Source organism: Tympanuchus pallidicinctus, unplaced genomic scaffold, assembly GCF_026119805.1.
Source record: "Tympanuchus pallidicinctus isolate F22 unplaced genomic scaffold, pur_lepc_1.0 scaffold9, whole genome shotgun sequence".
NCBI lineage: Eukaryota > Metazoa > Chordata > Aves > Galliformes > Phasianidae > Tympanuchus > Tympanuchus pallidicinctus.
The window spans coordinates 3,347,827-3,374,424 of record NW_026294813.1 but is presented as its reverse complement, the minus strand read 5'-3'; the positions used below and the strand labels follow the sequence as shown (position 1 = coordinate 3,374,424).

At 34.2% G+C, this 26,598-nt stretch overlaps 1 protein-coding gene across 5 annotated transcripts in view; it reads right to left on the bottom strand.

Moving 5' to 3' along the window:
* The window catches only part of ADAMTS6 (ADAM metallopeptidase with thrombospondin type 1 motif 6), a 151,110-nt gene that overhangs the window by 36,726 nt on the left and 87,786 nt on the right, over window positions 1-26,598 (bottom strand). For all 5 annotated transcript variants that reach the window (XM_052670410.1, XM_052670409.1, XM_052670412.1 and 2 more), the window contains exons 12-15: window positions 17,194-17,301; window positions 10,856-11,001; window positions 8,181-8,244; window positions 399-501 (exon numbers count right to left, since the gene is read on the bottom strand). In XM_052670410.1, the coding sequence (XP_052526370.1) occupies window positions 399-501; window positions 8,181-8,244; window positions 10,856-11,001; window positions 17,194-17,301 (421 nt within the window). The remainder of the gene's footprint in view (window positions 1-398; window positions 502-8,180; window positions 8,245-10,855; window positions 11,002-17,193; window positions 17,302-26,598) is intronic.

Below are 26,598 nucleotides of genomic sequence, written 5' to 3'. Positions count from 1 at the left end.
TAAGCTTTAGAGATCCTGTAATGCTTTTTCCCCTTTCCCCATTTCCCACTATTCTCAACTCAATTAAGGAAAATTTTACCTAGAAGTTTATTCACTTACAGATAAGCTATGTAATCTTCAATTCTATCACACTCATAGGTGAAAAAGGGCTCTATATTTTAATATAGAGTCCCTATAACTATTCTCTCAAGCTCTTTCCACATTAAAAAAAAAATCCCTGTTAGAATAGTCAGGGCTCTTCTGTAAGATTTTAGCAGCTGACAAAAGGGTAGAAAACGTAACTTAGGTTATGACATCTTCATCAAAAGATTCTAAATAGCGACACTACTTTCTGTATAAAATTCATACATTTTTGAATACTTCGCATACGATAATGTTTTTACAAAGCTACACATTACCTCCAGTGTAGGGTTTCCAGTTATAATACTTCCCACGGAAAGGCATATTGTCAAAGTCTGCACATTGTTTTTCTCGAAAGTCACGGGCCCCTGCAGGACATGGCTAAAATAATACAGACAAAAAAAAAAAGTTTATTCATTCTGAATATAAAAATAAAAAGAAATTTTCATATTACAAATAATAACAATCAGAAGACTAGGAGGTGGTACTTTGCTTTATCTTGTGGCTCTGATTTTGACATTTTCTTTACTTCTTTGTAGTCTAAGTGTCTATTTTGCAACTTTCAGCTGGCATGAATTGAATTGAATTATTAATTTAAAGAAAGGTAAGTGTTATAACAGTTTCCATAAAACCAGAAAAACAAAATCGGGTCAAGCTATGCTTCTTAATCGATCTGTCAGCTACCTCCTTACAAATGCACATATAAAAAACAAGTGAGAAAAATTAAAATCATTCTGGTAAGCGCTCTTGCCTCAGATTAAGCAGCTGCACTGACATTTGTTGTATAAGATATTGAGAAAGGAATTATAACACTTTCTACAGATGAGACTATTATCATCTTTGCTTACTTGCAGCTTTGAAAAAGAGCATTGCAATAAGCCAAGAATGAGACTAGATAACATGTCTGGTCCTGACTGCAAGCATTAATTAAGACATAAAAACTGATTTCACTTAAATTTGCACTACTACACATTTCCAATTACAAAGATTAGAAACTGTTTTCTTATTTCAGAAGAAACAGAATTCTTTGCTCTTTCTTTGCTAATTTTTCATGAGTGAGTTAAAAATAATAATGATGACCCTGAACACACCAAGAATTCACACTGCATGTTAAACACTGCTATCAATGTTTAAGTAGCAGCTATGATTTCAAGTGCCATGAGACAAAGTATTTGAAATACAGATTAAAATCATTTTTAGACTGAAAGAGGAAAGAGACTGTTTGACAGAAATTAGAGTTGTGAATAAATATTACTATTTTATGAGCAACAGAAGAGTTCATTTCATGGCAGTTTTACTAGTCTTCCTACATATATCTAAGTCAGCTACCACTGTTCAGGAATCTCAAATGCATTCAAGTGAAATGGTCTGTATAAATGTGTGTGATAAAAATCTACTACACAATGCAAATATTAATAATTATAATTCTCACATTAATCAAGCTCCGACCATAGCCAGCCCAGTGCACTATGATTCACAAACTACAAGAGTTTTCTCCAATTTTGAACACAAATGAAAATACTGGATACTAGTCTTATAATTTTAAACTGCCTATAATTCTAATCTCTATTTAATTAAGAATATATTTTTGAATAAAACTTACTGATTAAAAATGTACTTAGTACTTTAATTCAAGTCTTTTAATTTCTCATAATGAGAATAAAAATAATTGGAAAAATGCTCAAAGTAAAAATAAAAAGAAAAAAAAAATCATTGGTAACAATTATATTTACTGCTTTGTCTCCTATTCTTCAAGTATTAGAAGGAACAGTCCTGGTCTATTGCAGTCTGCAATCAAATCTCATCTGTACTTGTCAATACCCACCACTCTTCAGTTCCACGTGCTTAGATACTAATTTGCATGGCTATTATTCCCCTGCAAAAACTTGGAAAGTTACCTTTCCAAGTTGATTAAACTTCACTGCAAAAGACATCATGAAACCCTTTCTATGAATAAAATTACTGTAATCTGATTTTTGAGATGCAGTCTTACTTCTCTTTTGGTGTTGATATATTGGATATATTTTGAGGCGACATCATAAATTTCAATAATAATCTGGATAATGGATAAGAGCACAGCAACTCTGCTCATGACAGACAGTGAGATGAATAATACCAGAGTCATGCTGGTACTCAGAGACATCTCAAGTGGCTTGGAAATGGGTCCACAGCAACCTCAGCAAGTTCAATAAAAGAGAAACACAAAGTCATGCACCCAGGGAGGAAATATCCCTATGAACCAGTTAAATGCTTGTGGCCTTCCAGTCAAAAAGGAGCTTTACAGAAAAGGAGGCACAGCGAAAAAGTTGAACACAAAACAATGTATTTTTTACCAAGGAAGGCAATCATAGTGGGCTGCATTAGGCAAACTACTGCCAGCAATGACTACCTTCCCCTCTTTTCTGCACTGGTGAGGCAAACTTTGCCAAGAGAGCTTGTGTAATCTCCATTCCTAGAGACAGTCAGCTGGGTCCTGACGAGCAACCATCTCAAGGTTTGTGCAAGTTGGGATAGACACCCTCCCGGGGCTCCTTTCAATCTCAGCCATTCTGTGACTCTGTAAGCAAAGCCTTTCCTTCTTGATCCACAATTTAAACTGCTAATATCACTACTTTCTCTTTCTTAAAGACAGCTTTGGTCTGACAGGAAAACAGCTACACACATTTGCATGCTTAGGCTGGAATCTTACTCCTCACCAGAGTCGTAGGCAAGGCAAGCAATACCTGGAAACAGTTAAATGAACCACGGGAACAAAGCTACTTATCCTCTACACTCAGAGAAAACCACGGCCAATAACTGAATGCCCTATTCTGAAAATGTTATATACAGCAAGACTGGGGGCAAATTTTTATTTTTAACACCACAATCTCAGCTTCCACCATTACTTTCTTTTCTCATGCTGTCACTGAAATAACTGCTTTCAGAAATTGGAAAAGTACAGGAAATCAGATTTCTACTGGCTTTTTCATTGTCAAATAGGGTTGAAAACTTTTCCTGAAAGAAATACGTGTAAGGAGCATCTGTTACTTTCCAAAGTGCTAGGACCTAACAACTACCACTCCACTACAACTGACTTCCAGCTTGTTCATTCCAATAAAATTTTACTTTTTAAGCAGAATGTCTGCTAATGATGAAGGGGATCATCACTGCAACTTTACTTAAGACAGGCAATAGAAGGGCTACAGCTGTCATAGTTACGTCTTTTCAACATACTTCTTAAGTCACCTTAACCTAACCAAAAAAGTATTTTTTATATCCATGACACGTTGCGTCCTTTCACACCTGACTGCACAATGAGCAGATCTGTGGACCTGTGCAGTAAAATAAATTTCCATTTTAGTGCCTATGTCTTCTTAGCTAATACTGAAAAACAATCATATCTCAGGATCTTGCTCTTCTTCCCACCAATCAATTTTAACACTCTCAAGCATGTACTAAATCCAGCTTTGAGATGGGTTTCAGACAGCCCTGCTGAAGACTGTAGCCACCAAACTCAAAAGCACAATGTTCTGTACTCTGAATAAAGAAAAATACAACCGATAATTAAATTAATTTCTGTTACATAACTTTATTTTCTGTTGAGTATGTCATTACTACCTGGAAGAAAGTAAAACTAAAGACAGTATCCTCAAGAAATGCATTTACAAAATGTCAGTTCTGCAGCACTGTCCCTCCTGGTAGATATTCTTCTCCCAAAATTAATATGCAATAACTGTCTGATCTTTAGGGTAAGATATTTCATATTTTTCAAGGATTTAGGAGTTTGTACATGAGTAACTCTTGCTACAGGCTGCTTGTGTTTCCAATCTCTCTTTAGGAGACAGCAAATCATGAGACGTGTAAGAACTTATAACAGGATATGAAGAATGTCCAAAGGAGATTATGAAACAATCAAAATTTTGAGTCAAAAAAATCTAAGAAGAATATTAAATTTTTTAAACACTGAAGCAAAAATAGTTCAACAACTGTCAACAAATCATTGAACCAATACTGACACAACACCAAACACCTTATCTTACAGAAATCTCTTCATCTTGGAGGTTCAAGTCAGATAGACTTCTGTAATTGACTAGGTTTCCTATTAACAAAGGATTACATCAGAGGATGAGAAATATTAACAATACCTATGAATGAACATGTGCATAAAGGAATGAGACCACAGAAATAGTTTGCCTACATTCGTCTGTGAGAAAAGACTACAGAACAATAATCTTTGAAAGGTATGCACACATCTATACTTCTATGAAAAGAAAGCATTTACTTAACCTATAAGCAAAACACTCTATTGCATTTAAAAGATCAGGAGTCTTCTACATCTCAAATGTTTATGAGCTTGAGTTTCAAATCCTATATATATTTTAAATCACAATTAGTTAAGCTGAAGTATTGTTTCTTGCAAGTAAGTGGTTGGTGCTAGAAAATACAATTTTGACGACAGTGTTCTTTCTATCACCTTTTGTTTCTAAATTCATTAACTAATGTACTTTTCTGCTGATCTCAATGTTTCCATTTGCAGATGCCTTTTGAATTAAGAAGTCATATGTGGCTTTTGAAGTGTTTGATGAGAAATATGCCTGGTAGGAGTGTGTGTGCTGTTTCCAAAGAATGAAAATGGTCATAAGAGAGGGCAACAGAACTAACTCATCTTTGAAAGAAAAATGAAGTCAAAATGAATGTTAATGCATGGTAGGAGCTTTAGGGAGTGTTACATTTAAAATTACATATGGGCAATGAGTGTTGACACTGCAAAAAACTTCAAGAGAAAAGATGTACTAACAAAACGTTTTTCATAAAAATAATGACAGATTTGCATGCTTTTAATGTTTACATTAATCATACATACCATTCCATTCAAAATGTCAAGCATTAAGGACTGTAATAAATCTTGAAACAAAATCTACTAGTCTCAGCAATTCTTAGTTATCTAGAACCATAAAATTTACTATAAAAGAGATGAACCACTATTCCCAAAACTATTAAGACAGAAAATTTAAATTTCAGTAAGTTACAATATATTAATGCACTGAAAAAACACTACCACTCCACCCACCACCCATCCTCCCCCCCTCCAGATTAAAAAAATTATTCACTGTTAAAGGTTTGTTTCTAAAGCTTAGATAGTGACACTGAAGGTTTCTTTTTCCAACTCCTTGTTTAAATTATCAAAATCTGACCACAGGCAGGAAATAAACACTTTGGACTACAGGATTATAACCTCAAAAGATTTGGATTACTTAGAGCAGTGTTTTGAAATAATGCAATGGATGCAAATTACTACATTTGGATTTGGACTAAACAAGTGTACAAGCTCAACCTGAGGAATGACCTCCTAAATGCCAGCTCCTCAGAAAGAGATTTGGGTGCTGTGAATCAATACTGGCTGAATAAACGCTGTCACAGTTTTAAGAAAAATGAACACATTACTGAAATTTATAAACTTAATTTCATTACTAAGATGACATAGTTCTAAGCTTCTTTTTGACACAAATGTCAAAAAACCTGTGCAGCATTTGGCTACTACATTATAAGAAAACACACGCTACTGGGATGCCAAAGATAGTTGGCAGAGAGACTATATAGTGTAAAGAGGACTAGGAGGAGACATGACAGTAGTCTGCAAACAGAGGAAAGGCTGCCACAGAGGGAATATGTTCTTCTAGATCATACCTGGAACAGAGTAAGACTCTTACGGAATGGGAAAATGTGCTATATTTTAGGAAAATGGTTCTGAAAAGTGAAGATTCTAATGCTATCTCAAAAGAGTTAGAGTTTTGAGTTAGACAGCTTTTCACCTATCATTTGAAAATAGTTTAATGACAATTGATTTTGCCTCTGATTCAGGAAACAGCCAGAATGGCCTTCCCAGCCACCTTTCAAATGTTCCTTCTGTGACATTTTCAGCTTCCTCTTCATAATAAACAAGAAGTTTAGAGAGAATAAGGGAAGTAAAGCAAATCTGGAAGGATTTCTTAAAAGTACCTAATATTAAGAAATTAAAAATGGTAAGACTAAAAGTAATCCTAGCAACATTTCAACAATATCACTAGGTATGGTATACTAACTAGAAAGAAAAAAGACAATTTAAAAATTGTTGAATATTTGTGAGGTAGCAGGATATTATATTACCTAAACTTTCTGATCTGCTAGTGAGTGACGTGCTTGTCTGATATCAGACCAAAATAAGCAGAAAAGTTGATAGTGACTTGACTAATACAGGCTTAAAAGAAAGATAAATGATAATACAGACCAGTGTCTTGTAGAAGAATACTGTAACATTTTATCACCTACAACTTTATATGTTTCCCGGTGGAAAAGAAAAATAATACAATATACCTACATTTTAATGAGCCATGTAAATTAAGAGTGTACTGTATCCCAATTAAAAACTGGACCAAACCTACACTAGTTCAGAAACGTATGTTAAAGCTGCTAGTTATTGATTGGTAACTAACAAATAAAAGACCTCAATAAGGATTCATTACTTAGTCAGTGAATTGAATTCACTGTAGAATTTCCTATCAACTGTGAAAATGAGAAACATGTTCAGCATCATTCAACATTTTTGTTTCTGAACTGAAGCTATAAATAACAGGATATTTTCCAATTTCACAAGAACCAGCTGTGTGAAAAACAAAATGACAGTAAATTAATTACAGAGCATCATCTGGCAAGCTGGATTCATTCAAAGGAAAATTGCACAAAGACACCAAACACAGCTGATCTTTTGAAATCCACTGAAAAAGAAAGACAGTCAGGTTTTCCTAACAGTGTAATTTGGAGGGCAGTTGGACTGGAAAAGATTTACAACTCATATACTTGACAAGAAGTTGAGTTTTAGACACTCTTACAACACTATGGTAAAAACGTCTAGCACACCTCTTGGATATGTGAACAGAGCACCTGTGATATAGAGTATGAAACTGCTTTTGAATCTGAAAATTTGTAATACAGTTGAACAATGAGAATAAATCTCATGGGAAAATCTCACGTATGCAGAGATAACACATGAAAATTAATAGTGATCATAATATCAACGTATTTTAAAGGAAACAATACTAATTATTGTATTTTTTTTGTGAAATATAGCCAAAGATGAAAAGCTGAAATAACAGTGTTATATACACCATATATACATGGATTCTCCCACTGTTATGTTTCTTATTCTGAGAAGAAAACCAACTTGAATTTGAAGCTAAAAAATTATGGAAGCTCACTTTTTGTTTGTACTGCTACTAAATTAAAAAAACTACTAGTGAATTGCTTTATTATGTACTTCTGTCATTCAATTGTGTTCAATTTTTAACTTATTTGAATTTATAATTTTTGTTAATAATTTGATTTTAAGCATTTGCACACTGCCCTACCTCCTTTCTTAGTGTTAGCTCTTTACTTGGTGGGTTGAACCAAAACTGCATGATCATTCTGATAACACAAGAACCAATGGATTCCTGATGGCAAAACAATGCACTTATACTGGAAGAAATACATTTTCACAGATTATCTGTGAGAACTGTAAACACTGAAAGTTATATGGATATAAAAAGCAGGTTTAGAAATAGAGGGATAGCTGAGGATAGTCCAATTTGTGAAAGTTAAACAATATACAAATAACACGAGAGGTTCAAGAAGTCTTTCAATACCCAGCTTTTGGAAACTTCTGAGGAAGGAAATGTCACACTTGGCTCCTATGATTTTGTAATTTTTCCCTAAACACTAATTATTACCTACCACAGAGAGATGCTAGGCTAGACAGAACTTGAGCTTAATGTATAATGGAACTTCCTATGCTCCTAGTTCATCTTAAACCTGAATGCTCATCTTGAACTTGCTTTAGGTCTTAGTAATGAATGAATTAGTTGGGAACCCCTTGAGACAGGGATCTCGACATACAGCAGAGCTTGTAGGGTGTCCACTGTATAGAGGTGCCCAACAGAAATGCTTACCAATGAAGTGCTAAATTCACAGCTTTTGTGAACTGGAAAAAAAATGCATAAATGTATCTGTTTCTGATGAAATTAAGAACAGACAAGTTGCTCTACAAAGGAACAAAATTTACTTACATCAGTGTTGCAGGAGCGATATCTCTTCCTTTCTCCAAGACAATATTTGCCTCCACCTGAAGGCCTGGAAAAAGATGTTTTATGTCTTAGTTTATGTTTCAGCATAAACACATGTTCGTGAGATTTATATTATAAGCATAAATGTAAGTACCTAAGATATACATAGGTTGCTCTGAAAGAAATGCCTCCCTTTTATTTCCATGGAAGCAACAACAGATAAAAAGTGTGCAATAAAACAGCCCGAGAGAGCAAGTTTTTACCTATGAAACACTTTTTTTCAAACACTGTTTTTCAACACAGTCATCACCCTTAGTTACTCATTTTTCGAACTGTCGATGAATGTGTGTAGGTGCTATTTTTTCCACATGGATAGAATGGAGAAATTCAGTGTCACACCTTTGCTTCATACGCACTTCCACGACAGATGCCACTTTGTCAGACTGCCTCTCTGCTGCCATCTCTCACACGGCAACAACATGGAATGAAATACTGGTGGGAAGGTACAACCTTTACTGCCATACCACCAGCATCTGCATCTGACAGCATGGGCTAATATAATAAAAAGGGAGGCATTTGTACCAGAGCAGCCCTCATAAACTATATAATGTAAAAATAACTGACATTAAATTTTTAAGGCATAATTTTAAAATATTTTTCTTACTAAGAATTGTTGCACTGACTTGAATGACAGCAGATGCAAAATAGTACTGAGTGCTTAAAATCTTCATTCACAGTATTCATTTAGTTTGTAAGGATTTCAAGCAATACAGTGTAATTGTAATCTGAACATATTAAAAAGGTACTGCTTTTGTGTGTGTCTGCGCGTAAACCCACATTTTCATATCACTCCCTAAGAAATAACAAAATGAAGAGACTGCCTGCTAAATACTGGAGTCATAGCAAAGACTACATTTTCAAGAATCTGATTCTGATTTGAATTAAGTAGTATTAAATCTAAAGAAACACCAGAGTAAGCTGGTGTGATTACAACTGTTCTAAAATGCTCTTAAATTCCTAGATTGTTCAAGAACCTTATCTATCTTCAACAGAGGTCAAATAATAATTATCATCGACTTTAGTGAAAGATAAATTAGTCATCAGATCTTTGGCTCATAACTTGAGAGTAGAAACTAAAAACACTTGATGTCTGTTTTATAATAAAGGAAAAGAAGAATTTTCAGTTAACTAAACAGTAAATCAATACTATTTTCATGTTACAGATATTTAACCAGAAATCCTAATGAATGAAAGGGAAATTTTTCCTAATGTGGGCATTGGAGTAATAATTTTTTAAAAACTGTTTATGCTTGCTACACTGCTAATTATCTTTCAACATAATAGATACATATGAAGATAGGAGAGCTAAAAATCTTTAATTATGCTTCACGCAAACATTTCATTACTGTTTTTACATAGCGCTGTGAAAAAGATTACGTGCTTAGTTTATTGTTCTCCCAGTAATAAAGTCTGACATGTTACCTATATATATAATTTTTAATCTATTCAGCAAGTAGTGGTATATTCCAGATTTGACTGATAGTAACAGATAATGGCAGAAAGTAAAAAGATCACTTTAAATAGCAGTAATATTACATCATGGTGCCTTGTCTTACAGATCATTGAAGCTGAAGCACAGCCTTGGTTACAAAATTTGGATACAACAAATGAAGAACTTTAAGTATACTAAGAGGAGAAGGTAAGACAGGAATGGCAGAGTCACAGAAGGGCTTTCATGAAAAAAAACGTGATGCTTTCAAGAAAAAGTTGTCTTAAAAGCTAGCAAACATGTAACTGGTAGGATAGAGGTAGTGCAAGTAGAGGTCATGACAAGAACAAAGTACTAAGTAAAAAAACTACTACAGGTAACTATAGCTATAATGAAATAACCCAAGCAGGACAAGGAGAAACAGAAAAAAGAAGTGACTCATTCAGCAAGAACAGCAATGAAAATAAGTAAGCATTCCTCATCTGAGAAGCACTAGTGACAGATAAAAGCACTTACCTGACAAACCACCTCTGCAACAGTGCTCAGGACATTGGGAAGCAGACAGATGCTACTACGAGGTGATATACAGAACAGACCAAGCTGTAGTGAAGAAGGTGCCCCCTCTTGAGAGAGAATAAATGGACCAATAGGGAGTGGTGGCAAGGAGAGAAGTAGCTCAATTGTTTTAAGAGTCAGTGGGAAGTCAAAGCTAAGTGTTGAACGTGACAGAACATAAATGTACTGTAAGCTCAGCAATATTACTAATTACAGATTATATGTAAATCACTGAATGCAGAATCTTGGAAACAGTGTTGCTTTTTTAATAAGTAACTGGCAATATTTATTTATATTCTAGACTAATACCAGAGATGGTATGGATAATGAAAAAATAAACTTATTTCATAATTTAAATACATTGTGTATAAAAGGAATTTTGAAAAATAAAATTGTTCTAGTCACTACTAAATATAATTCCAGCAATCTATATACTACATACATAATAGGTAAATTAAAAAATGTTAAAGCTATGCCAAGTGAGCTTCTCCTGTTTAACTGTTTCTGTCTGCTATTTCGAAGACAAATGCTGGCAAACCAGCAAAACATTTTTACAGATAACATGTGAAACCACAGTTTTGAATAAATTCCAACTGTGTCTTTTTGTTGGCTCCGGCTTACTTTAGCTACTTACGCTGGACTGTCACAGTGTCTTATTGATGAGGAGACTCCTCCACCGCAGGTCCTGCTGCACTCTCCCCATATTGACCACGGACCCCAGTCCCCATCTATGCTCTGGGGCCAAGTGCCAAAAGGAACGCACTCTCCCTGATAGCACCACTGAAAGATTTCACCAAAAACAAGCAAACAAAATTAACATTCAGGCTGACAGTTATCACGACAGAAAAATACCAGGGTCAGATGACCAATTATAGGCATCAGCGTTCCCTGAACAGATAGCAAGACTAATATTTTACTTAATCTAGCAATGTTTAGACACTGGTAAGGGCATGTGTGATTTGTTAATTGTCTTCACTAAACTCTAAATTGTAAGTCCCAAACACACAACAGAAGTTTAAGCAAACTTAAAGAAGAATAATTTCTTTTTCCATGATATATCCTTGCTAACGTTTCAGAATAAGGGAACCATCAAGTAGAGGCTGTATTAAGTTTAGACAGTAAGAGTCCATTCTGAAGTTAATCTAACAGAGCAAGCTCCAATTAACAATTCATGCAGGGGCTGCATTATGCAAAATGAAAGACTTTCCCCAATAGTAATTCGAGAAAGTATTTCCCTACATTTTAAAAAAGTATCTGGACAAAGCTACAATAGAAGAAGAATCTGTTGTAGTACTTCCTACATTTAATGCTACAGACATAACAAAACCAGAGCCAAGGCATGAGACATGGTACAGAAAAATCACTGTAACTGCTCATTTGTTTAGCAGCAGAATGAACAACGTACTTTTTTCATGCAAACTGAAACTTTGCAATATTGTTACTTAAATTGGTCATAAAAAATGTCCGTGAATTCAAATAAAATGGTACTTGTAAAAGTAAGTTCATCACTTCCTAAGTCAGCAACCTTATTAAACAATTCAGAAATAACCAATAAATCACAGTTTGATCCATATTCTAATGTAGCACAGAAAATCTAAAACAATTCAATTAGTTGATTCATTACTTCCATTATTACATCCAGCAACAGAATAGAACATGGACTCAAGTGTACAATGTCCCAAATCTGCACATTTCAATTCCAAAAGGTGATCATCTGTTCTTTAACTGCCTTGAAGTACCATAACAGACATAATATTGATGCTATTCAGAAAAAAAAAAAACCTTCTGTGCCCAATATCAGAAATCTGAATCCGAAAGAATGCACTAAGACACACATAGAAAACACAGTGAAAGAGATGTATCTGTGTTCAGACCACAAACAGCATGAAAAGATTCCGTGTGGAGTTTAACTGGTACAGCAAAACCAAGTTTTCTCTTCTCATCCTAAAGCTCACCTAAAGTCACCTCAGCCCCAGTAGTATGGAATTGAATAAAATTAAATGAATTGAATACAATTAAATGTAGCCATTGCAACAGACTTGAATTAATTTGGATTTGTATGATACCAGGTGAAAAATAAAAAGTGAAAACTAACATTATTTTTCTAGCCACATCATTCTTTTTTCTCTCAATAGATTTTAACTGCCATTATATTATATACTATAATATATATTTATATTATATATTTTATATATTATATATCATATAAATTGTATAATATATGCTATAGATATATATATTTTTATATTTATATTTATTTATTTTTATATGTTGTTCTTGAACATGTTTTGAAGAATAGCTGCTACAATCCAGCATATTTCTGTTTATAAACCTCTTTCTCTACCTCTAAAATTGAAAAAAAAAAAACCCAGCATTTCAGTGTCCTCAGAAAGTGTACAAAGTGGAATATTTTAAATCTCAGGTTCAAAATTGCCTTTCCTATCAGATCATCTTTTCATCTCAGCCTAGATGGTGCTGTATTTTAGACCTGTGACCAAACAGTGTTGAAAGCACTGTTTACTGACCAGTGCCTCACGGCCTCAAAGCTTTCTGTTTCTCACTTTGCCCCTCCAAGACATAGACTGGATATGGACAGGGGCAGGACAGCTGACTTGAACTGGCAAAAGGATATCCTGTAAAGCCTAGAATATCATATTCAACAATTAAACTGGCATCATGCTCAGCAATAACACTGCTGGGGTACTTCCAAGGCAGTTATTACTTAGAGGCTGGCTGGGCATTGATCTGGTGATAGGAGGTGGTGAGTGACTGATTGCCTCTGCATCTCCTGTGTTTGTGTTGTTCCCTTTTTTTTTTTTCACTTTGTAAACTGCCTTAATCTCAACAGATGAGTTTTTCTCACTTTTACCTTTCTGATTCTCTCCCTAGTCCTGATGTGGAGGAATGAGCAAAAAAATGGTGGGACGTTTAGCTATCAGCCAGTCTCAAATCATATTTCTTTAGAAAAAACAAACAACAACAACAAGAAAACAACAGCAAAAGAAAAAAAGAAGAAAAAAAAAAGAAGGACGTGAGGTTTCATAGAGCTCTTCTGAGCAAGAAAGGGTTTCTTCTTCTTGCAGTTCTAAATTTACAACTTAGAGAATTCTGCCAATAAGCAGGCATCTAGCAGAGGAAAATACTCTTAATATGGAGTAGCTTTTAAAATCAAGACTGTCACAGAGTGCCAGTCTAACACATAAAGCAGTTCATTTAGTAAATATATACTTTCTGAAATGACGGTGTTCTACAATAACTGTAGGACAGAAAATAAAGTTAATTCATGTGAACTAAGTTTTCTGGCTCTCCTCATTACAGTGACAAACTAAGTGATAATCATTTCATTAACTAGAAGACAATAATCACTTTGCTGTATTTTGTTACATAAGCCACAGGAGTACATAAACAGTTACCTAATACGAAGGTCAAAGGCTAAAAATTAGAATGTTTCTAAGAGTAAAAATGTAAGTTAACAATTTAGACTAAAAATACATTATAGAATTAACATAAACATTTCCAAAACAAGATTTATAAATAAAAGAATAAATAAAACCCAAATCCATACCACACATGTACAAAGAGAAAATGCAAATAACCCAATTCAGTGCTATTATGGCTCAACACAAGAGGCTGCTGCATTTTACCTGCATTTTACATTTCCCCAAACTTGTATAGAACCTCTGTTCTTCATACTGTTCTCTGCTTTCCTATTATTTCCTTCTTCTATATTTCCAAAGTCCTCTGTAAAAACTCCTTCAGTGCTGGTTTTTCTCTTCTACTGAAGTTAAATCTGAAGACCTACCATGCATTTTGATGTCTCTTGCACATTTTCTAGTGAAAATTTGTCTCTCAGCTGATACTGAATCTCCATCTAATTAATTCAAAATGCCCAAAAATTTGCATTATTTCTAATAATGTAATATTGAGGAAAGGACTACAGAGTAAACAGTTTTTGAAAAAAATATATATTAAAAAAAAATGTAGGAAGTGACAGCTATTTGAGAAATGCAATCTTTTATTAAAGGCTTAGAGCTGAAAAGTTAATTCTCCTCTCCCACTAGAGAAGGAACTTTCAATTCCTCAGAAATGCAGAGAGACAGTAGTGATGCATTTCAAAACAAACTGAATGTGCATAAGATTGCAACTCTAGATAATATGAGCAGTCTGGGGTTCTTTTACAGAGATCATTAATGGTGAAAGAAAATATGTTAAAAAAAAATATGACCACTCCTGTAAGATTTTTGGATATTTTATAACAGCATGCTTCTCAAAAACACATAGAGCAAACACTTTGATAAGGAGGAAAATTTATATCATTTTACAAACATAGGAAAAAAAAAGGTGAATTCAATTTATGCTTGTCATCTCAGCACAAACAGTGGATTTTCGATCACTAATTTCTACAATTTTTTTTTTCATGGAAAACCGATGTCCAGTAATAACTTGAATTTATATCTACATACTCCAAATATTAAAACTTCTTTCAGTATACTGTGTTTTCTCATTTTGCTCATTTGCCCCTTGTTTATGTGCTTAGAAAGGGTTTATACAATGATGTGAGACCAGAGAGAAGCTCCATCTATTCTTGAAAAATTACTGCAAGATTTGGGAAAAGTATACCTTTTTGAACCCAACCAATGTATGAACCCCTTCACCAAGGCTTGAAGGTGTTACAGAACAGATGGTCTGTCAGCAGCAAAAAAGCCCTCACACTATTCTATCTCCTTTTATGCAGGAACAGGTGAATAACACTATTCTATCTCCTTTTATGCAGAAACAATTGAATAATTTATGGAAAAAGGTCTAAAAATCCTCAGTCTTATGCAGACATTGACTGCATTTGAACACAAAGAGTTAAAGTTTGGCACATTTATATAAGCAACTACAATAAGGATTATAATACAGTGTTAGGCAATTTTTACTCTAGAAATCTCTCCTAGGTCTGCCAATAAGCTATTAATGCACACTCCATCATCAAATGATCAAATTTTGCCTTGAGTTAGTATTTATGCAGAATTTACATCAGAGTAACTAAAAGCAGAAATTGATCGTCTAAATACGATAAAGTACTCTGGGATCTTGCTCCATCTTTAGAACAGGGAATGTCATTTATTATCTATTTGGACAGAGCCCAGCAAAATAGGGCCTAATTTGGTTGTGGCCTTTAGGCGTGACTGCCATATAAATGTTACTATTATAATAATAATAAAGTGTTACTGCAACCTATTATTTTCTCCTTAGCATGTGGTGAAGAGAAACTACATAGTTGGAAAGATCTCTGTTTTCTGCTTATTTGCTAACAGGAACTATTAATTTACAGGAACTTTCGAAGTATGTAGCTGCAATTGCCTGCTTTTAAGGGCACTAACAGTTTAGCTTAGTACAATAATACTGATACCCACACTTCTCCCCAAAATCTAAAAAGAGAAGGTACTGGACATGTTTTGTAGAGAACTAATTGATTGGAGCCTCTGGTAAATGGACACAGTAACTGTCTTAAAGTGTCTTGACTTCTCCACTGTAGTTTAAACGGCTTGAAAAATATAAATTGAGGTAAATTGCTCCTTGTAGCTGACAAGCAGTGCTGGTTCCAAAATAAACCTAGACTGTTGATTTAAGAATAAGGCTCCTCGCATTTTCTATTACTCTAATAAAAGGTAACATTTTCAGTAAAACGTGAAGGTCTCTCTATTTTCATTGGCTAACTCTATTTTTTAAAATGACCCCTTCAATGAATGTATTTAACATGATTTACCAATATTTCCAAACTCGGCATGGAAAAGTCATCACAATGGTGCTAGGTCATAGGCCCTGAAGGAAACCATCAGCAAGGATTAATAAACTGTGACAGTTGCCCAAAAGCTTTCATTCTATTTAAACATCTGATTGCAAGTCAAAATGCAGTGTAATCTTTGTTGAAACTAGCTTAGCTAGCATGGCAAGAATCAGAACAGAGAACAGATGATAGCAGTCATTGTTAGGAAAAAATCCAATCTGGAGCAGTAAATCTTAATGACAGACACAGCAACACTCAAAAAGATACTAGAAACTGTTTGATATAATAAGCTGTCATCATTTTGCAAAAACTTGCATAAAAGTTTTATTATCTTGGGAGCTGGCAAATGGAAGTAACTTTTTTTTCCCGTACAAAACCTGTAAATTAAAGATTAAATTATTTTTCACTCCTCTGAAATCTATATAGATTTTCCCTTGCAATTGAGAAAAACTCCATTACTATTCTTTATTTAAAATTTATTTTCAGAATTTTGTCTGAAACTACTGAAACATATTAGGTGTTTGAAAATCAAAACTCATATGCTCAGAGAGAGACAATAGTATTAGACTTATCTGTTGCAACAAAAAACACTGACTTTTGGTAATTTTCTGTTAAGTAGAAGAGCAAAGCTCTTCAAAGCTACATAGTTATGCAATATTAAATAATTCGAAGTCAGAACAGGTTGGTCACTGGGAAATACGGACTTTCAGAAACCACTTTTAGTAAGACAAGCGTTTTTTCTATATGCTTGTATGGTTCATCTAGTGTCTGAAGGAATTAAGACTCTTATCTCCTATGAGAATAACAGAATTCAGGCTCTAAATCTTTTACACATTTTCAGAGTTTATGAAAGACCTACTATTGTAACAACTCTCTTGCTAAAGTTCCATAAAATTTCATAAAGATTAAAAGACAGAGGTTTTACAGAAATAACCCAGAAAATAAAGAGAGACTGTGCAATTGTTTGTTTTATTTTGTTTTAAATTCAGGAAATAAAATTATTTAAGTTGTATTACATATATATAAAAAACTGTTAAATAACTTCCGCACAGCAATAACATTAGAATGCTAATGTATTCAGATCTCTCCTTTTTTAAACTCTTACTTGAACATTAGGACTTTAATTTTCTAGTTTTTCTTCTTGTAATCCCCAAACAATAAATTACTTCTTCGAACAGTAAGTTACTTGTACTCACCCCCTTTTCAATGCTTCCTGTTTGGCAAAGAGTACCTTCAGCTGCTGGAATACTATTGGTAACACAGCGGTTACTTTTGCTGAGACACCAGAGCTCTCTACACACTTCCTAGGAAAGAAGGCAGAAGCAAGTTGATCAGAGTAACAGACTAAAATTGCTTCAAGTCTTTATATAAACATGTACACAAGATTTTGTTTTGAACATAGGTTTGCCTGGAGAAACATGTCTAGGAGGTTTTAAAATACTCTGTAGCAATTTAATTGTCACCATATCCTAAATACAAATACTATGCCACAAAAATTCTGGAAGCATCAAGCTGTAGAAAATAAAAATGTGATTTTCCTCAGCCACTATGCACACAGTGTTTTGTCACAGCAGTTTCATCTAAGCAACATATTTACTTTATATTTACATTTTAGTGCTGTTGTAAAAGCACTACTGCAAAAAAACTTGCTGTGGTGTCTCCATTACTAACATCATCTGACTTAAAAGATCATGGTAAAAGGAAAGATAATGTTAATGTTTAAACATGAACCAACAAGATTTGTTTCCTTCAGCTTAAACTTAAAGGTTTCTAAGCTTGGATTACTTGCAATCCTTTTCTGGAACATATGTTAGAACAGTACATATTTACAATATTAAAATATTTCCTTTAAGTATTTTAGACTTGTGGCTGGTATTTCATAAATAATTTAGCCTTTCTGATTTCCTCCATTGCCAGCATTAAACAATTTTTCCAGGAGTCTTTTCTCCTACAGTATTTTCTCATTTGTTTCTATGCATTTACTCATTTAAATTAAGTCAAGTTCTATTGACATTACAGATGCATAATTAAATATGTGAGGTTGAAATTCACAATGAGAGCACAACCCAAAATTGGCTAATAACTTGGGAAATCTCCATGGGCACTTCAATTGCCCTTCTCTTGAGCTATATATGTAGAAGAGAATTAGAAATTACTTGCTTTTATAGTAACCAATAATTTTTGCATGATAATTTTTGTTATATTCCTTTTGAGATCTCCATAGGGCTTAACAACCTGCTTATAGATATTTTCTATTTCAAAGTATTTCTGAAAAATTGAAAGATATTCACATCTTCAAAATGACCTTGTGATAGTCATTACTATTACATTAAACATCTGCTTAAAATTATATCCCAAAATAATTCCTGTATTGGTTATTATGCTGAATCCAGGTACAAAGAGCAAAAATGAAAACATGGTATGAGTAAAATAAGTTTACTAGCCTCCCATCTAGATCCTCCACAAATTTACTGCTTGTCTGACGTAATGAGTAACTGGCATCTTGTCTTTTCTGTGAACCTCATTCAGAACAACTGTTAAGATTTTCCCTAAGATTCATGTTTCTTGCATTGCACTGCATACAGAAATGGTTTTAAATATTATTACCTGGTAGCCACAACAACCGTTAAAAAGTACGAGCTTCTCTTGAAAATTATTTTCTAAATTTAAAATCAGGTGGTGTCACTCTTATAAGATATAAACATACTGCGCATTTACTTTCATGACTGGTAGAAGCAAGCCATCTTTTAAAAAACCAATTAAAAATACACCATCTTAGAACTAAAATTATGAGTAATCAGTAATGATGGAGAAATTCCATTGAACATTTGACAATTTGGCCAAAGACAATTAGTTACATTAAATTACGCATCGTTTGGTGAGTGGCTCTATGAAAATGTATGAGAAGAGACATTCTTGAGCCTCTTATAAGAAATATGGTCCCAGGTAAAATCATACCTGCTACCAATGAAGAACTACCTGCTTTCCAAAGTTGAATTTATTTTTCACTTAAGAAATTAAAACATGGTAAGTATTTACTTAAACCTCTGAATAAGTGCTTTTGCCACTACAGTTGTAACTTCTTCAGACTGAGACATACAATCACAAATACACTGTCTAAAAATCAAACAAGGAAATCACAGAAAATATCACAATTTTTTTTTCCAATAATTCTTTTGATGATGAATTTTATAAGCTTTAAATTGTTTCAAAATTCAACACTAAATCAAAACCAAATCTAAATCAACCAAGAATCTAAACTTAAATCCAGTATACATTTCAAAGTGAGAATTCAAAAGAAGTTCCTTTCACATATGTTGTCAGGTGCTCTTGTGATAATGTCTTACTTACTTTTTTGCAATTTAATTGCTCATCTGCTCTGTGCATGACTTGGATTGTCACATTGTAACTAAAAGTGTCAGACTGCAATGGCTGTACTTGTGATTCATGGTCCTGTACTCATTTTTAAACAAATCAAGATCACTGGTTTAAATTAATACCTGTGTTGACTTCAAGAAGTGTGGATCAATGTTCAGAATATCAAAAATTGAAGTGCATTAGGACATAAAGATTTCAACCAGTTCAACACAGATAGAAGAAAAAAAATTGAATTTGGACAACCATCTGTGTTTTGAAAACTTCTACATTTTGGGGTGGTTTGAATCCAGAATGCTGGTTTGGGCTCCATTTTTTACATACAGAATTTCACTTGTGATATACCTACACAAATACACCATCCATATATTAGCACAGCAAAGGAAGTAATAATTAAAACATGTATTTCATCATCAGGCTAACATCTCCAAAAAGGAGAATATTTAACAAATACTCCCAGACATTTAAAATCCAAGTAAATAATCAGTTGAAATTAGTGAAGTAATGGACACAGCATTCAGAATTATTTTAGTAATTATGTGTTTGCAAAATGATTTAAACAATTTTCTCTCACCTCCCTACTTCATAAAACAGGAAAAATGTTTTCCTTTTTCCTAAGTTATTTCAGGAGACAGTATGAGAAACACTATCACAGCTAGACGCTATTGCCGACATGGTCTGTTAGTCCTTACTCAGTCCTTAATTTCAGCTCCAGTTTTTCTCAGCAAATCTCCAAAGGCAAACAGAAAGGAATTCAAACTGAATACAGCCTGTATCACACTACTAATACTTAAGCAAAAACCACTGCTTAAATCAGAAAGGAGTTCTGTTCAGGGTCAGACATTCAATACCTTAAGATCCTGATTTCCTTAAGGAAAACTATGTTAAAAATAGAGGACTTGTAAACTAAAATAACATAATGTATCAACTTGCAGAATAAAGTTATACTAAAACAAGAAAGTGAAGAACACAATTCTGCAATTTCTTTTGATAGAAACTGTATATTTATTTAAAAGGTTATTCAATTTCCCCAAGTGCATTGCAGTTAAGAGATAGAGTAGAATTTAAAGTACATTTTCTATCACCATGTATATGAAATTATAAATGACATGAATAGTGATTTAAAAACAAGAGATCTGAAAATAAATGGCAAAATTTATCTCTGGTCTTATTCCATTAAATGGGAGTACTATCATACTATGTTCATTATATTTATGGCTATGTCTTCTTTATTTTCAGCTAATTTTGAAAAGAAAGAAAATCTCACCAAGGTGCACAACATTTTCTGTACTTCCTATCAACCCTCTACCTCATTCTGCCTCAAATTTATAACTACTGAATTGAAGTATTTCCTTATTACTACTATCATATCTGTAATATCTCTAAGCAGCTGTTACTAGTAAATCAGGCTGAAAAACCTATGAGAAACCCGGAAAGGTCAAGCCAAAAAATCATTGTAGAAAGATTTTCCTCACACAAGCACAAGTACACACTCACCCACGAATGTAAGGTGATGGCTTTTTAGGGTAGCCTTTTCTTTGTTGGTGGAAATAAGATGAGATTAACAGATCTTTTGTGAATATTAAATTGTGAATATTTTACTGTAACTAACAAAAAGAAGCATAATCTGAAAATTCACCAATGATCTCGAAGTCAGACTACATGTGTGTATTCAGTAACTATTCATTTGTAAAGGAAACAAGGGAAAATGTTCTAAAAATCCAGGAAACATAAACTGAAGCTGAGGCCTCTCACAAGATCAAGACAAGATAGATGACAACCTGTAACGGTGTATCTTAGGGCTCCATGACTTCAGTTTGGAATTCGGATGCTTGTATTTGCAGTAAATTAAACAAAGCTGAACCCATCTAGAGAAAAAAAACAGCAAATCAAATTATCTTCCTTTTGCCTAAGTGTTATCAATGATGGAGCCTCTTTCTCTTGTGTCATGCGGAGTTACATATAAGCATTGCAAATTATGTAACATCTAAGCATCCTGATTAATCATAATAAATGGTAACAATATAGCACAACAAAAACTCAGTAATATGAGCAAAGGTCAACTTGCTGTGCTGTTCAGTTTTTAATATTCAACACTAAGCCTCCAACAGAAGTTAGCAGTTTGGCCCTTAAGTAAAAAAAAAATAAGATAGAAAATACATTTACAATGCATACTAAACTATGATAATTCGGGACACTCATATTTAAATTTCATATTAAATTCCAGAAATCTAGGGACTCATTTTTTTCATAAAGTTTTAAAAAGTTGATCAGAATTTTATGTTTCTATAGTTTATTTCATCTACCATATGCTGCACCCCTTGATGAGCATTTGCTAAAACACAGCATAAAAATAATTTGCTTAAATTATAGCTTACAATTCAGATCTGAAAAGTATCAGCCCAGAGTATTTCCAGCCTCACTGCTGAAATTCTGATGTTAAGACACTCAAAACTAGAAGGCTGATTATATATTATGGGTGAACTCCGGAAGATTCAAATATAAATCTAGTTCAGATAAGCACCCAAAAGTTACCGTTTTAGTGCTCTGCTACCAAATGCTCATTAAGTGGTGCAGCATGTTCTGAATAACAACATGCTGAAAGAATGTAAAATAAAATGTGTAGCTTAAGTTGTACATTTGTATTATGTTACCTGCATGCATTGGGTGCTTATGTGAACCTTATGGAAACTACAGAAGTCCCAGAAGGTCAATCACCTCCAAGTAGCATCTTCCCTTTGAAACCATGCAATCCTTCTCATCATTATTCAAAACACAATACAGAACTGTCTCACTATTGATTCTTGCAACCTCTAAGACACTACTACTGCTTTGATCACTGGCAACCCTTTGCCCTTTTCAAATAACTTCAACAAGATCCACAGTTTTGTGAATGTCTGTGACTCTTCTGAGAGAGAGAAAAAAAATGAAAGAGACAAAGAAAGAGGGACAAGGAGAGTGTGGAGGTAAGATAGTCATTGGAAAGAAGAAAAAAAGGATAGTATTGTGGTGGCAGCACTGTGGGAACTTTTTTAAGATTAAACAGTGATGTAAAACCACCTTCAGATTCAGAAGAGGAAAGCTTTTGGAACTTCTCTATATGCATCCTAATCTTAAAGAAAAGATTAAATTTAAGAATAAACCTGAAAATGTTTCAAATGTTCTTGTTTACAGTATAATACTGTTAGTCCTTACACAAGAAAAGCTTGAAACTTTAATCATTCAAAATGCAAAAGACTTCTAATACTGATCAGTGATGTTGCATTTTGCAGACTAAACCTTACAAAATAGGGAATAATTTAAATCTTGGTAAGAAAGAATATTAAGATCAGATTGTCAATTCCTCTGCATGCACATATTAAAACTACAATTTGTGAGCAATGCAATGTAAGTCAGCATGACTGACCTACTTCTGCATTGCTAACAAGCACCAAATAAAGAGCAGCTTAGGGACGGTGTAATATACGAAGCCAGATGAGAAAAAAAAGTCACTTATTAGTGAGGCAGTATTACTCATGGGTTCATGAGCACGGAATTTGTCATAGGATGAACAAGAGAGAGAAAAGAAAGGAAATTGTAGTCTAAGGAGAAGATACACCTCCGTCTTTCCCTTCTGGAAAAAAAAAAACAGCTTCCAGAATGTGCTTTTATCTAAAAGCCCCAGGTCACATTAAAAAAAACTATTTGAAAAATTGGTTTATGTAGAGTAATAACAAAACTCATTAACATTAAAATTTGCATCACATAATCACAAGGGTGAATTATAATTCATCCTGCTTTGTCTTAGAAGAAATTCTGCAGAACTGCTGTAGAACTGCTGTGTATGGAAATTTGTTTACTGTACTGGATTTCAAAGTTATCTGACCAGATAAATACCATTTTGTTTTGCTCATTCTAACTCAGTTAAACTATTCTGCCTCTGAAATGGCATCTTGGAAATTAGGAAGCAGGAAAGGCATGACAACTCTGTGTTCTGTACCTCTGCACTTTCTAAGCAACATTCTATTAATGTTCATTATTTTTATGGATACTCCCCAGAAGTCATTAAAAACTTCCTAGAGACAACTAAAGCAAGGGGATCAACAGAAGCCAGGAAATGTCTTATTTTGAGAAAAGTATCTTAATTCTTCCTGCTTACAAGCAATGAGTTCATAGTTTGAACTTCATCAGTGCTTCAAAACTCAGTTACAAAATGTGAATAATAGCAAATCTTTGATTTTTAAGTTATAAAATTGTATTAGATTATGACAAGGAAGAGATCTATCTGTCATAAACTAGGATATATACTTGATACATTAAGCTCCAGCATGAAATACAAAGTTCTGCTGATTTGAGTGAAGCCATGTACTCAAGGTAGCAACTGCCTCATTCCTCTGAATTAATGACACCAGTGAAGATGGAAAAGGATAAAATGGAAAAAATTTATCAGGGAATTGCTAAGCACTATCTCTGAAATTCATGCTAGCACCCAAGAGCTTCTCAGATCATAACATGCACCACAGCAAAATCAATCATATGCATAACATATTAACTGCTATTAAAATATATGAGGTTTCAGCTCCTGTCCTAAAAATGTGGGGACCAGCTCCAAAGCAAAACATTATTATGAACCACAAAATCTGCAAGTTACAGTCAGGCATACTATAGATATTATTTAAACTCATAAAACAGAGACATTTAAAGTCAAGACTGGAATTCCTTCCTGAGTTAGCCCAGAGACAGCCAAGAACCAACTATGCAGATGCACAAATGTGAAGAAGGTAAGGAGTCGACAACAGAAGTTCTCTTTACACTCATTTGAATAAAATGATTGAATATGTTTCTGAACTACCAAGCCATGTGGGACACAGAGTACAGCCTAATCGAACCATACTTAACAGTCAGGAGAGGAGAATTCACACCGCATCATCCTGCAGGAACTCGTATTCTTCTTAATACCCTCAAAATCTCCCACAACACTGCAACTAATAAGATACGTGAAAGCATGCAACACCTTTAGGAAAAAAAAGCCACACGCCAGTAGTATACGGTGAAATTTCCACCAATATAATCACCAAAAATCCAAAATTTGAGACTCTCCTGTGTCTCAAAGAATGAAGATCACTCCAAAAGTAATGCCTCCTATTTATTTCCATAAAATCACAATGGATATGAAGAGCACAATAATGCTCTTTGATAGAGAAAATTCTCAGCTACGAAACATTCTTTTTCAAAACTATTAGCCATGCATTTTCACAATGAACAAGAATCTGCATGCCATACTTGTAAAAATCTGCCCCAGTAGACATGTTCTACTGTTTCGCAGATGCTATGATGGCATTATTGCTAAGAAAATGTCACCCATCTTTAAATGGCCTGCATAAATCAAAGCCAGAAGGTGCCAAATCCAGACTACAAGGTGGGTGTGTTAGGACAGTCCAGCCAAGACTGTCATATGGCTCCATGGTAAATGGCCTGACATTACTGCACTGCAAGGGAAAGGTTGTCATATTCTCTGGCCTCACTCCGGAAGTTCACCTCCTCAACTTAGTTTGCATCATAATGTAACAGTCAGAGTCAATGGCTCATCCAAGTTCCTGGAAATCAAGACAAATCGCCTCTTTTCTTTCCTAAAACACAGTGCACATCTCTTTATCCCCTGACAGCTGCATATTGAACTTTTTTTTCAGACACGGAATTCACATTTCACCACTGCATGAACGGCAATTCTGACTTGGAGTGGTGACACCATGTATCATCACCAGTAGTGATGTTATCAAGAAAAATGAACCCTTCGGCATCGTTTTGGCTCAGTAGATCCTGACAACTTTGCGTACAGAGTTCTTTTTATTCCTGTGAGTACTCACGACACCCACCTAGCACAAACTGTCATATTTCAATATTGCCACCACCATTTCGAGTGCATATAAGCTGATATTCAGCTCCCTCTGTAGTTTCCTGGCTGTAATCTGCTGATCTGCACGGATGACCTGATCAAATACACTTCCTTTCATGGTGTGACAGCTGTGCCTCACCACCCAGAATGTGGTGACTGTCAACGAGTACCATATTTTCCACATGGAGGAACTCAACGACACAGCTTTCCTCCATACACACTTCCATGTCAGACATCACTTATTCAGACTGCCCCACTGCTGCCTTCTGTCACACATCAACAAAATCTAACGGAACTGGCAGGAAGTCAATCTCTACTCCATAACACCAACACCCACCTCTGATGTCATGGAGCAAAATAATATAAAAAGAGGCATTATATTTGTAGCAGCCTAAATATATTTAAGTATCATCACATCAACTCTCAGTTCTTTATTCAAACTACCTATTTCTTGAATTAAATTCCATGTAAGTGCTCCTGTATCACAGACTGTTTAAAAGCATAAAGAACAATGCAAATTTGACATTAGAAAATTGCTATCTATTTGGAAACAATAATAAATATGCTAAAACAGCTCTGTGAATTATTCAGCCAATGTGCTGAATATTTGAAGAAAATCTGATCAACAGCTGTAATACTTTTGCTGGAAGTTTTGCTTGTAAGTGACTGAAACAGAGAGCTCCATGAAGTCTAGTTCTGCTTTGCAGAATTCCTTGTCAGTGAACACACACAGAAAAGCAGTCTTATGCTCCCTTCAGTAATTGAGTTCTTATGCCTTAATCATTCAAACACCTCTTCAAACACCTGAAGTTCCTAAGTGAGAGACAAAACTTCACATATTTAAATGAAGAAAAGCTTTTCTGAATTAGAACTTAATTTATGAACAAAAGCAATGAACAGTTAGAATAAAAATACAATGGACTGGATGTGGAAATACAGGAAAAAAAGCAATGAATACAGATCGTCATCAAAGCTATATGGCCCAAACAGGTAGTTTTTCTAGAGGTTAGTAAGACACACATTAGAGCAGAATTTCAAAGACCTTGAATATTTTCTAAATTACCAAATGCCATCTTGACACTTATATCAGAGCCCAAAGGAAAATTTTAATTCTTTTGATCTGAAAGTATGACAGTTTCTCTTGTCATTTCTTGCTATTACAAACTAATAAAAAACATGAGCAAGAGGAAACAGCAACAAATTTTTTCTGGAATTCCTTTTATTTTAGAATTTAACTAAACATCCTTCCTGGAAAATTTGCTACACCTCTTCCTTTTTTAGCAGGCATTTCAGTAAGAAAGGGCTGACCACTAGAAAAAAAGGTCATTACATCAACCAGATACACTGTTAT